Below are 13570 nucleotides of genomic sequence, written 5' to 3' on the forward strand. Positions count from 1 at the left end.
AAGCAGATCATGAGTAGGATCTCTGCAAATCTTCAAAGCAAGACCATCTGTAGGACCTCTGCAAACCTGCAAAACAAGACCATCTGTAGGACCTCTGCAAACCTGCAAAGCAAAGAGATCATGAGTAGGACCTCTGCAAACCTGCAAAGAAAGGAGATCATCTGTGGGACCTCTTCAAACCTGCAAAGCAAAGAGATCATCTGCAGGACCTCTGCAAAGCAAGGAGATCATTTGTAGGACCTCCTCAGGACCTGCAAAGCAAGGAGATCATGACTAGGACCTCTGCAAACCTGCAAAACAAGACCATCTGTAGGACCTCTGCAAACCTGCAAAGCAAGGAGGTGACGAGTAGGACCTCCTCAGACCTGCAAAGAAAGGAGATCATCTGTGGGACCTCTTCAAACTTGCAAAGCAAAGAGATCATCTGCAGGACCTCTGCAAAGCAAGGAGATCACAAGTAGGAGCTGAGGCAGTCTCCCCAGGGCAGGAAGGAAGAGGCAGCCTTGCGCTGTGTACTTCTCAGGCCCGGTGTAACTGGAATCCAACAGCTCTGCAGGAAATGGAAAATGTTAATAAATAATGATGTTTGAAACACAAGTTGCTGAGCAAGCCACCAGGCCCTCTGTGTTTATTCCCCAGGACAGTAAATGTCTCTCTCCCTCGGAGTGAGAAGAAAACCTTGGCCAAAGCAATGCCTTGGGAATTGGCCCTGGTGCTGCATGGTATTCAGAAGAGACAGCAGAGGAGCTCGCAGGCTTAACTCTTGGTGATGTACACAGGAAAAAAAAGAGGCAACTTGGGGAAAGAAATCAGTACAGCTACTTGACATTTCCCTGCTCTGAGGATCCAGGGATCTCCTTGGGGCTGTTGTAATTTTAAATTACCTTGTCTGAGCCACTTGACAGCTGCCAGATTTCCACATGGTGTTTTCCTAGGCAGAACCAAGCATCTGGCAGAACCAAGCAACTGTGTCCTGAGCTACAGCAAGAGAAGCGATGCCAGCAGAGCAAGGGAGGGGATTCTGCCCCTTTACTCTGCTCTGACCCCACCTGGAGTGCTCTGTGCAGTTCTTGAGATCCCAGCACAAGAAGGACATGTAACTGTTGAAGCCAGTCCAGAGGAGGCTAGGAAGATGCTCAGAGGGCTGCATCAGCTCTGCTATGAGGACAGGCTGAGAGAGTTGGGGCTCTGCAGCCTGGAGAAGAGAAGGTTTTGAGGAGACCTTGGAGTGGCCTTCCAGTATCTGAAGGGGGCTACAGGAAGGCTGGGGAGGGACTATTGACAAGGTCTTGTAATGACAGGATGAGGAGGAACGGGCTTAAACTGGCAGAGGGGAGATTTAAACTGGGTGTTAGGGAGAAGTTCTTTACAGTGAGGGTAGTGAGACACTGGCACAGGTTGCTCAGGGAGGTTGTGGATCGCAGACTCACAGAATGTGATCTTCAATCACATTTGGTGATTCTGTGATCCACGGCCTCCCTGGAAGTGTTCAAGGCCAGGATGGATGAGGCCTTGAGCAACCTCTTCTAGTGGGAAGTGTCCCTGCCTATGGCAGGGGGTTGGAACTGGCTGAGCTTTGAGGTCCCTTCCAAGCTAAACCATTCTATGACTGTAGATTCTATCTGTGTGCTCCAGCCCGATGTGTTCTCAGCCTGATGAGTTCTAGAAATCCTGGCCTTGTTTCCCAAATCCTAAGCAGGTGATCTGCACTTCGAAGAAAACCCAAACCAAACCAGGAACATCTCCCTCAAACGTGTTGCAATTACTGTGTGTGCGCAGAGCAGCTGCCAAACTGGGACAGGAGTCTGAGCCAAATGTGCAAACCCTTCTAGTTGTAACTTCAGAAATATGCAGGAGAAAAGCAGCACGTTTTGGAGAGGATCACAGCTGTCCCTCGCATTCCAGCCTCACACTTCAGGAAGGGAATATCATTGCCCTCTTCCAGGACAGCTCCAAGCAGGTAGGGCAGCTGTACCCTCTGGTAGCTCGGGTAAGGAAGTCTGTCTGGAGAGAGGGCAAAGGAATGAAGAGCAGCAGCAATCAGAAGCCAAGGGCTGACCTTATTCATAGCCCAGATATCCACCCTCTCCAAAGTAGCTTAGCTCAGCTTAGGCCTGTAGCCATCCACACAGTCACTCCTTCTCTCCTGTCACGCCAGTCACAGCCTCTGCCATAGCAGTGAGAGAGGCAGCTTAGGGGAGAGCAGGAAAAGCCAGGGATAAGGAGCTTCCCTGTCCATCGATTGGGCTCAGACTGTTACATGCTCAGAGAAGGACTGCAAAGCCCCAAGGCCTTGGTTTCACAGCTGCTCTCAGACCTGCACTGCATTCTCTTTCTTATTTCCCCATGCTTCCTCTGACAGCTGCCTTCGCTCCTGCCCGGGCTGGCTGAGGCTTGGCGTTAGCTCCCGCAGCAGCTCCCACAGCCACCTCATCCTGTCTCTGGGATCCACCTGCTGCCAGCAGCGCTTTGGGGATACAGAGCCTCACCTGTAAGGGCAAAGAGTTGTGCAGTGCTTTCTCTCTCAACCAGGATAACTCCCATTTAACACTGGGGCTGGGACCAAGGCCTGACATCCAGCTCCTGCCACCCTGCAGTGGCACTGCACCGGCAGAGGAGTGTTCAGTCAGTGTGGCTTTGGGGAATTCCCAGCATATCTCCCACAGGGATCACCCTTCATCCCCTGCAGATACTGCTGTGTATGACTGTGCAGAGCATCCCCACCTCAGTGACTGGCTGACCTCTCCAGAGCACATAATCAGCTTGGGAAATAGTGGCTGGAAAGTGCTCAGTAGAGACAGAGCTGGGAGTGCTGGTGGACACCTGGGTGGAGGTGAGCCAGACTGTGCCCAGCTGGCCAAGGAGGGCAGCAGCAGCCTGGCCTGGACCAGCAATGGTGCGGGCAGCAGGAGCAGGGCAGAGATTGTCCTTCTGCAGCCAGCACTGGGGAGGCCACAGCTGGAGTGGTGGGTTCAGTGCTGTGCCCTCACTGTGAGAAGGACATTGAGGGGCTGGAGAGGGTGCAGAGAAAGGCAAAGAAAGTGAGGAAGGGTCTGGAGGTCTGGGCACGAGCAGCTGAGAGAGCTGGGGGCATCTAGTGCGGAGAAGAGCAGGCTGAGGAAGACCTCATTGCTCTCTACAGCTCCCTGAGAGGAGGCTGGAGCCAGCTGGGAGTTGGCTCTGCTCCCTGGGAACAGGTGAGAGGAGCAGAGGAAATGGCCTCAAGTTGCCCCAGGGCAGGTTTAGATTGGAGATGAGAAGAAGCTTCTTGGCTGAAAGGGTTCTCAAAGGCTGTCAGAGGCTGCCCAGGGAGGTGGCTGAATGCCCATGGCTGGAGGTGTTTGAAAGGCAGAGCTGAGGTGCTGGGGGCCATGGCTCAGCCCCAGCCTTGGTAGGTTTGTCTGGACGATCTTGAAGGGCTTTTGCGGCCCAAACGGCTCTGGGACTCTGCAGTCAGCATACAAAGATCACACTGGTCGCTTTATTTCACTTCGCATTTCACCCCCATTCGCACCACTCCCTACGAGAACTTCAAAGCAGAACTTCAAAGCACCTCCACGGCAGGGCCCGTGCTGCAGGCTCCGGGTCAGGCTCGGCGCTGGACCCACACTCCCTCAGGCGGACGGGCCCCGTTCCTGTGCCGCTCCCGTCGCTTTTCGTCCCCTCTCGCCGCCTCGATCTACCCCTCGGAATCTCTCCCTCTCCCAAGCCGCCCCGCGTCCACCTGACAGACCGTGTCTGGGGCTACCCGCGTCCCGTTCTTTTGCCTCTCACCCTGCTGCTCCCCTCCGGGCCCTCCCCGTCCCGCCACGGCCCCAGCCGCCAGCTGCGGGGGCTGGAGGCCGGCCCAGGCCGCGCCCCTCCCCTGACAGTCCGCTCCTCGCGCCGCGCCCACCCCGCGGCTGTAGGAAGCGTCGCCGCCAACCGCCGGGCGCGTTCGTGCTGACAGGCGGTGGCGTTGGCCTATCGAGTGGGTCCTCCTTAGGGGAATCCCCGCCTCCCCGGCGCTTCGGCCAATCAGGAAAAAGCTGAGGCCAGGGGCGGGAGAAGCTCTGCTTGCCCTCACTGCCTCCCTCGCGAGGGTCGCCCATCTCTCCCACAGATGATTGACAGGAGAAGCAGCCAATAGCATGCGGCAGGCGGGCGGCGGGGCCAACGGCGCGGCGGGGGCGGGCGGCGGCGGGGGCGGGGGAGCGGCGGGGCCGGGAGGCGAGGCGAGGCTGAGGCGCAGCGCCGGCAGGAGGGCGATGGTGCTGGCGTGAGCCGGGCGGGCTGGCCGGCCGGTCGCGGGGCCAGCGAGGGAGAAGCGGCGTGTGCCAAGTGCTCGCCATGAGGCTGCAACAGCACGGGGACAACCGCAGGGCTGTGGCGGGGTTGCCGCAGTAATGGGCAGCGTCGGCAGCGCTGCCTCTCGCCTGCCGTGTGGTGCTAGCGCCCGCCCGGCGGGGACCGGCCGTGAGGAGACCGGGGGCAGGTGAGTGTCGCGGCGCGAGGAGAGCCCCCCGCGCTGCCCCGCGTCCCTTATCTCCCGCTTCCCGGACCGTCTCTTCCCTTCTCCGCTGCCCGCCTTTGCCTTCTCATTTTGAAACCCCAACGGCTGCTGGCCGAGGGCTGCGGGGGCGCCTGCCCGGCGGTGACAGCGACTGCTGAGACGCAGCAGGGCCCTCCTCGCCTCGGGGCTCCAGGGGCCAGTCCCCTCCTGGGGACATGCCTGGAGCCCGGGTTACCTCCGTGCCAGCTTGGCTGCCATCCTGCCCTGCCTCCTCGCCAGGTGTGGCCACCCTTTGCTTCCCCGTATTCCTCACGAAGGGGCTTTTTCCTCCGCCCCCGGCAGCGATGCCTCTTTCGTTTGCGGAGAGAAGACCCGCTTGGGTTTCTGCTCTCCCTCCTCCACCTCCCTGGTGAGCGTTCCTCAGTTCGGGATGGAGAGGCATTTCCATTTCAATGTGATGCCGCGAGGAAGATGGGGAATCCTGGCCGGGCAGCCGGGGCTCAGGAAATGCCCCTTCCTCTGTCATTCTTCTCTTCGCCCTGGCACAGGCATTTCAGTAGTAACGCTCCCTTTGCTGCCTTCTTGGCTCTTCCTTCTCCTTGGAAAGAGAAATGGGAACGGGAGGTGTGCGTGTGTGTATGTGTGAGGAAACAACTACACCTTTTGTCATCCAGACAAAGAACTTGTCCTCATCTCCCTTGCGTGTCACTCCCTCTGGGTGCATGTTGGCAGCACCTCAGCCACTTCACATTGCTTCCCGGAGATGCTTCCGAGAGGGACTTGTCGTGGCCGTGACCTGCTCTTTGTTGTTGCTGTTTATTGCCAGTTATGATGGTGCTGATAAAAGGACGTGTTGATATGCTTCCAAACAGACTTGCGGTTTGCATTCCTGACATTGCTGCAGCATTCTTATTTGTTTAATTGGGGAGGGGGGAAGGAGGATGACAACAGGAAGGGGGAGACGTTTTTGTGGTTGGTGGTAGTTGTTTGAAAGGTACCAGATCACGTGCAGTTGCAGCACTGTCGAGTGCAGGCTGTTAACCAGTGCTTTCTTTCTCCCTTGTCTTATTTGTCTTCCAGTCCTGCAGCATCCACATCCTCTGCTGTGTGAGGAATGCTGATCCCGTGAGAGAACTTCCTTTCAATCACCTGCCTGCTACTCTTGCACACTGCTGCTGGCTGGTGAGGAGCCGTTCGGCTGGGCAGAGCTTTCCCGTGGAGAAGGGGGAGGCAGAATATGGATTGTAGAGGACCCATCGAGTTTCTCCCGCGCTGTTTGTACCGTGTCTGCCTGTCAATCCGCTCCTGCTGAGCACACGCACTCTCGAGCCGGCTCTGGTATTCACAGACTTGCTCCTGCAGGGAGAGGACTGCTCTTCCCCAGCATCATGGCTTCGGTTTGGAAGAGACTCCAGCGTGTTGGGAAACACGCATCTAAGTTCCAGTTTGTGGCCTCTTACCAGGAGCTGATGGTGGAGTGCACCAAGAAATGGTAAGAAGCGGCTCGTGTTACTGCACAGACGGTGGAGCAAGTTGCTGGTGCTGAAACGAGGAGGATGTTGCTCATTTTGCGTCGTTTGGGGTGTGTGCATTGCCTCCCTTGGCTTCCTCCTGCCTGCCTGCCGCAGGAGCAGCTGCCTAGGGTGCTTGGGTCCTTGGTGAGTGCTGGCTTTGCTGCATGCTCACCTTGGACCTGTGGAATTCGTTTTGGACTCTGGATTCTCTTAGCTGGCATTGTTGTCGTGCAGAGGATGGAGCAGATAGCAGCTTGGCAGCTGTGCCTTTGTGTGGTTCATGTTACTGAGTTTGGTGGCTTTCAGAACATTTCCTAGGAGCTGTTTCCCAGCTGGACTCGTGGTGCTGGGTACTACCTGGTGCCACTGCTGTAGTTTGACTGAAGTGTCTGACAGATGTTGAAGGCCAGGCTGGATGAGGCCTTGAGCAACCTGGTCTAGTGGGAGGTGTCCCTGCCTATGACAGGGGGTTGGAACTGGATGAGCTTTGGGGTCCCTTCCAGCCCATCCCACAGTGTGAATCTGGATCGTGAAGTTGGTGGTGTTTTAGTCTGGGGTGGATCCTCGTTTTGATGTTGACTTTTTTTCCTGAAGATGCTTTGTCTCTCTGTCTTATTTTCCCTGTTCTTTCCCACCTTTTAATGGAAACAGGCAAGAGACAGGTCTCTGGGATTTGTCTTAAAGCATTTAGCCAGACAAGAATGTTGCACAGCACTGGTCCAGTTGGATGGCTTTAGCAGTTAATGGTATGCTCCTGGCACATCTTTCTTTCCTGTGCAAAATGAGCTTAAATAAATCTCCTAGGGAAGACTAGAAGCAGCTTTTATATAGTCAGGCAGAGAACTCCATTACACAAATACTGAACTGCTGGTTTATATGTTTGGAATATTGATGTTTCTGACATCATTCCTCACAGGACTGCAGGCCTATAGCGTCAGGGGATGAAGAAAGCCCTTTCCAGACCTTGTGGATGGAGATAGCCCAAATTGCCTTGCAATAAAGTGCAGCCTCCTTTCTAATACTTGGCTTTTCTTCTCCTTGGCAAGCTGGGTGCTTGCATTGGCTGCTCTCACTGCTTATGAGTAATTGCCTCTACACATTTTAATTCTATCTCCTGGAGTTGGAAATCTCCATCGAGTATGTGCTGGAAGGCTGCTTTGGCTTCAGGAGGCACTGGCAGGTGAAGGCCTTCTTTTTTATTTGATTTGAACAACAGCTATCTTATTGCCTAAGGTGTTTGCACCAGTTATTAAGGAATAGACTTGTAGTGGGAGTTGAACTTGCTCTCATAGTGTAAACTCCACCTAACCCCTCTTGGAGAAGCTGAAAGAGGCTGTTTCGATGATCTCATGGGATCCACTGCCTAGTTCATGCCAAGGAGTTTTCTGCAGTCAGTTTGGTTTATCAGGTTTGTGTCACTGGCTGGGCTGATTGCTTTTTATGTTTTGTTTGCACAAAAAGGGCCTGGCTTTGGCTTTCATTTTCACTTTGATTTGCTTCTTTGCTTTAGGATTTGCAGAAAAGCTTCAGCACTGCAGTCTTGAGTGCTGCAGGGGAGCTCAGATGGGGCTCTGCAGCCAACATAAGGAAAAGTCACACACACAAAAGTTCTCTTGTCAGCAATCTGGTTGTTTAAGGAACCTTACTACAGCTTCACTTCAGGTAGTTGTAGACAGCAATAAGGTCCTCCTGAGTCTCCTCTGCTCCAGGCTGCACACCCTCAGCTTCCTCAGCAGCCTTCCCCTACAGCCCCCTTCCCAGTCTCTTCTGTTCCCTCTCCAGCCCCTCAGGATCTCTCTTGCAGTGAGGGCCCAGAGCTGCACACAGTGCTCCAGGTGAGGCCTGCCCAGTGCCAGTACAGGGCAGAATGGCATCCCTAGTGCTGTCGGCCACACTGTTCCTGATACAAGCCAGGATGCCATTGGCCTTCGGTGTCAGCTGGGCACACTGCTGGCTTATGCCCAGCTGTTGTCTGCCAGCACTGCCAGGTCCCCCTCTGCCAGGCTGCTCTCCAGCCACTCATCCCCCAGTTTGTGGTGCTGCATGGGGTCACTGTGCTCAAAGTGTAGAGCCTGCACTTGGCCTTGTTAAACCTCATTACGTTGGCTGCATCGGGCCCTTCCCTGTGGCAACTTGTGCCAAGACGAGGGGGCATGGCCTGAAGCTGTGCCAGGGGAGGTTTAGGATGGATGTTAGGAAACACTTCCTGATGAAAAGAGGAATTGGAGACTGGAGTGGACTGTCCAGGGAGGTGGTGGAGTCGCCACCCCTGCAGGTCTTTCAGGCAAGCTTGGCTGTGGCGCTCAGTGCCATGGTCTGGTCGCTGTGGTGGTGCTGGGTCACCGTCCGGGCTTGGTGCTCTCAGAGCTCTGCCGCAGCCTCAGTGATGCTGTGACCCTGTGAGTTAGCGTTATTGTTCCGTTAGCGAGCGCCCACCTAGCGAAATGCCTGTGCGAGCGGAGCGCTGATACAGGCTTTCCAGGCTCAACAACAGGCTGCGGTGCCGAACCTTCGCTCTGCCTTCCTGCAGGCCAGGGCAGGCGAGGTCAGCGCTGGTGCTGGCGCTGGGGAGGCAGCGGAGCAGTGCTGCAGCGCGGGGGGATTCCAGGGGAAGTCACAATGGGGACGAGGCAGCAGTCCCGGCCGTGGGGCTGCAGGCTGCTCTGTCCGGCTGCCTCTTGTGCGCACAGCCTGCACAAAGCTGGGCTGCCGAGGGGAGAGCTAAGATCCGCTCTTTAGAGCCTCCTGTCTGAAAACAAAGGCTCGTGGGAGCCTTCAGCTAGGGCTTCCCTTAACTCTGGGGAAGACAGGGCTTTGCTTGTGCTGTCAGCCCCTGCTTGCTCTCCCTCTTCCTGAAGCTTGCCTCTCGGAAGCAAAGAAATGAGCTCCATATGCTGCCCTGGCTGGCAGTGCCGGCGCTATGTGGTCAGCGCGGGGGCCTGGCCTGCGTCTGATGGCAGCGCAGCGAGCAGGGAGTGACTTTAATGCACTGGCATTGTCACAGGGCTTCTGGAGGGAAAGAATGCCCCATTCAGCTTGGGGAAGAAATGACAATGCAGCCAGAAACACGCTTGGACTGAGATGTGTCTGAGCGAGGATTGTGCCCGAGCAAGACAAGCTGGGGGCCTGCCTGCGAGCTGCTGTCTTTTGGTAGCTTTCATAGTTGTCTGCCTCTTCAGAAATGACAGAATGGTAGAGGCTGGAAAGGACCCCCAGAGATCATCCAGATCTCCAGAACAGGATCGCCCAGGGCAGGCCACACAGGAATGCATTCAGAGGGGTTTGGAAAGGCTCCAGAGAAGGAGACTCCACAACCTCTCTGGGCAGCCTGCTTAGGACTCCAGCACCCTCACACCAAAGAACTTTCTCCTCATGTTGAAGTGGAGCCTCCTGAGTTCCAGCTTGGACCTGTTGTGCCTTGTCTTGTCACTGGGCACCACCAAACAAAGCCTGGCACCTTCATCCTGACCCCCACCCCTCAGATATTGATAGATGTTGATCAGATCTCAGCTTTCTCCTCTCCAGACTAAGCAGCCACAGGGCTCTCAGCCTCTCTTCACAGCAGAGATGTTCCAGTCCCTCCATCACCCTTGTTTCCTCTGTTGGACTCTCTCCAGCAGATCCTTGTCTCTCTTGAACTGGGAACCCTAAGACTTGCCTCAGTATTCCAGATGTGGTCTCAGCAGGGCAGAGTGGGAGTAGAAGCTCCCTAGCCTTGCTAGGCACAATGACTGGAGGACGACAAGAAGTGCCTTGTGTTTCAGGATGTTCTTCAGTTTACCACCCTGGGTCATTCCTCTTTGGCGTTGAGCACTTTTTGTCTCCTCAGGGCTTGTATTTATTTGGACTTTTCTCTGTTGATGTTTTAACTGAGGCTTTCAAAATAGCTCCTGCCCTTCTTTCTGGAGTTGGGCTGGCTGCATGTGGGAAGTATCACTGTCATGCTGCTGTTGCTGCTTCACTCTTGAGAAGGCTGATCTCTAGGTACAGCAGCTTGTGTCCAGCACAGGCTAGAGCTCCCTCTTCTTGCATTTTCTGCTCTCTGCCTGCCTGCTCCCCCCACTTCTTGCCCTCTCTTGAGTTTTGACTAAAGATAGCTGCTTTCAGACCACTACTTTTGGCTGGTGCTGCATGTGTGTGGGACAGTTTGTGATGGAGTGTCCAGTCCCTGTTTGATTAGAAGCAGCCTTATTTTCAGGTAATTAACAGGACTGGTACACTTCTGTGGCATTCTGGCTGCTGACCCAGTCCTCGTTATTGTGGCTGCTCAGTCCCTTGGAAAAATGGAGCAGTTGATTCCTGTAGAGCTTTTTCCTTATAAATAAATAAGTTCAGCTTTGGTCTCTAAGATGGATTAGTGACTCCTGCCACCGTGCAGATGTCATGCTTGCCATTAATCACATAAGCAATTGGTTTGGTTTTGGGGGAAGGCACTTGCTTGGCACTGTTGGAGTGTGCCATCTCCAGTGAGTAAGCTGGACTGCCCACCCAGCCTGGCCAGTGAGCTGCAGGCCTGCCCTAGAAGGGCTGTGTGGGCTAGGAGAGGGTTAATGTGGTCGCTGCCCTCGATGCAGAGCCCCTGCAGCCAGCAGTCGGTCTGCTGCCTTTGGCTTGGGCTCCTACACACAAGCTTGAGTTGGGTGCTCTGCGTGGTGGGAGCAGGTGGCTCTTGTGTGGGGTGGCAGCATGCTGGGCAGTGCTGTGGCTGGTGCAGGGGACCCAAGTCCATTGCCTGGACACTGCTGTCTAGAGCTGTTTGAGATGCCTTTGTGTATCCTGCCAGTTCCAGCTGCCAGTTTGGAGAAGTGCAGGTCTCCTGTTGATCCTCTGTCAAAGCCTGCCAGCCTGGCATGCATCTCTGGTGTACCCTGGAGCTTTCCAGCTGCTGGAAGCCTGTTTGGTGACTGAGTCAAGGCTTGTCTAAGGCACAGCCTCAGCTAGAGAAGGCTCACAGGCTGAATCACAGCAATCCCAGGAAGGTTCCAGGCTGGGGGCAGAGTGACTGGAAAGTGCCCAACAGAGAAAGCCTTGGGAGTTCTGGTGAACAGCTGGGTGAAGCTGAGTCAGGCTGTACCCAGGTGGCCAAGGAGGGCAGCAGCAGCCTGGCCTGGATCAGCAATGGTGTGGGCAGCAGGAGCAGGGCAGAGATTGTCCTCCTGCAGCCAGCACTGGGGAGGCTACAGCTGGAGTGCTGGGTTCAGTTCTGGGCCCTTGATCCTGGAAGGATAATGAGGGTCTGGAGAGGGCTGGAGAAGGGCAAGGAAGATGGGGAAGTGTCTGGAGAAGAGGATTGGGGAGGAGCAGCTGAGTGAGCTGGGGGAGTTTAGTGCAAAGAAGAGGAGGCTGAAGGCAGAGCTCTCTGGGAACAAGTGACAGGAGGATAGGAAATGGCCTCAAGTTGTCCCAGGGGCGGTTTAGGTTGGAGATGAGAAGAAACTTCTTGACTGAAAGGGTTCTCAAAGGCTGTCAGAGGCTGCCCAGGGAGGTGGCTGAATGCCCATGGCTGGAGGTGTTTGAAAGGTAGAGCTGTGGTGCTGAGGGCCATGGCTTGGCCTCAGCCCTGGCAGAGGTAGAGACTGGCTGGGTTGGATGAGCTTGGAGGTCTTTTCCAACCCAACCTATTCTGTCTCTGAACTGAAGGTGCAAATGCTGTTTTACAGAGTTGCTTGAGCACCTGGTGCTGAGCACCAGAGCTTTCTAGGATGGCTTTGATGTTTTCTTATTTCTGTGCTGTCTTGCAGTCAAGGACTCATTAGAGGCTTCAAGTGTGGCACTGCCAAGTTTCAACAGGGAATGGCCTAACTTGGAGTTGAGCTTGCCAAGTTCCTAATATGTCCTCATCTGTTAGGTGCTTTTGTCAGCATGAGAACTGCTCACCTGAGTGGGAGTGCTAAGTGCTTAATAATGCTGAAGGAGAGGGAAGACAGGGAGGCTTTGCTGCAGCATTTACTGTTCAGCAGTGGCTTTAGGGACACAGGAGTGTGTCCTCTGTTGCAGTGTTTGTAATCCCTGTCCTCTGCCGTGTGAGCTGCTGTGCTTCAAATCCTGCTTCAAGGTGCAGTGAGCCATCATGTTCTACAAGGGTTAAAGTGGTCTCTGTGCTGCAGTAACTGCGAATTCACTCTGATCTGCTGAGACCTCACCTGCAGGGCTTCGTCCTCGACACAGGACGGACATAGACCTGATGGAGCAAGTCCAGAGAGTGCCACGAAAATCATCAGGGGTTGGAGCAGCTCTGCTATGGGCACAGGCTGAGGAAACTAGGAGTGGTCAGCCTGGAGAAGAGAAGGCTCCAGACAGACCCAAGAGCAGCCTGCCAGGACCTGCAGGGGCTACAAGAAGGCTGCAGAGGGACAGGATGAGGGCAGTGGCTGCAAGCTAGATCAGAGCAGATTGAGATTGGCTGTGAGGAACAAGTTCTGCAGCTGGTTGCCCAGGGAGGTGGTTGGGGCCCATGCCTGAGGATATTGAAGGTGAGGCTGGAGAGGGCTGTGGGCAGGCTGCTCTAGTGGAGGATGTCCCTGCTGAGTGCAGGGGGCTGGGCTGGATGAGCTTTGGAAGTCCATTCCAACCCAAAGCATTCTGTGATTCTCTGGTCTGAAGCAGGTTCTGCAGTTTCAAGTCTGTCCTTCGCTTGTGGAAATGAAATCATGCTGAATCTCTTTTCCCCCCCCTCAAAGGCTGTAGCCATCTGTTTTTCTCTTCCATGGCAGTTTCATCACTGGATGCTGGAGGAATGTTCAGATTTGGCATGTGTTGTGCGTGAGAGTGAAACAAGCTTGCTTTGAGATTCCACACTTCACACCAGCCTGCTTGCTGCTTTCCAGCAAAGCCTGCCCTGCCAAAGGCCACCCAAGGAACTGGGGTTCACTGCTTGCAGGAGAAATCCATGGGGATTGTCTCCACAGAGTCAGGCTATCATGTTGCTCAGTTTGTTTCCTTGCTCCACAGCCTTGTTAGGTGCTCACAAAGGCCACTGAACAATTATGTGTGGTGAGACAAAGCCAGGCAGTTATAGGTCAGCTCAAGATCTCTTGGAGGCAGTGTTGGAGTGGGCCATGGCTTTTGTGGTGGATTTGCTCCTCTGAGGTTCTGCTCAGATCTGCATTTCTGTGTTAGAGGGCAGATTGAGACTGGAGAAGAGGAAGAAATTCTTGCCAGTGAGGGTGGGGAGACACTGGCACAGGTTGCCCAGGGAGGCTGTGGATATGCCCTCCCTGGAGGTATTCAAGGCCAGACTGGATGAGGCTTTGAGCTATGTGGGCTGGTGAGAGGGTCCCTGCCCATGGCAGAGTGTTGGAACTGGATGGTCTTGAAGGTCCCTTCCATGCCAAACTGTTCTATGAACCTGTGAAGTTTTCCATCCTTTCTTTGCCATCGTTTCCTGCCCTGGCAGTGACTCTGATGTTTGCCTAAAGCAGAAGAGGTCTGGTTGTAGCCAAGTGTAGGCCAATCCACTTTAATGATCTGTCACTCACTTGGTTTAAAGGTTGAATCACGGAAGCTAAATCACAGAATGGTCTGGGCTGGAAGGCTCTTCCAAAGCTCATCCAGCCCAACCCCC

At 54.8% G+C, this 13570-nt stretch overlaps 1 protein-coding gene across 7 annotated transcripts in view; it reads left to right on the plus strand.

The window, feature by feature from the left end:
- Positions 1 to 4201: 4201 nt before the first annotated feature.
- Positions 4202 to 13570, plus strand: part of EHBP1 (EH domain binding protein 1) — a 261387-nt gene continuing 252018 nt past the window's right edge. For all 7 annotated transcript variants that reach the window (XM_064146293.1, XM_064146294.1, XM_064146297.1 and 4 more), the window contains exons 1-2: positions 4202 to 4474; positions 5573 to 5984. In XM_064146293.1, the coding sequence (XP_064002363.1) occupies positions 5881 to 5984 (104 nt within the window). In that variant the 5' untranslated portion in view covers positions 4202 to 4474; positions 5573 to 5880. The remainder of the gene's footprint in view (positions 4475 to 5572; positions 5985 to 13570) is intronic.

This window comes from Pogoniulus pusillus, chromosome 7 (assembly GCF_015220805.1).
Source record: "Pogoniulus pusillus isolate bPogPus1 chromosome 7, bPogPus1.pri, whole genome shotgun sequence".
Lineage (NCBI taxonomy): Eukaryota > Metazoa > Chordata > Aves > Piciformes > Lybiidae > Pogoniulus > Pogoniulus pusillus.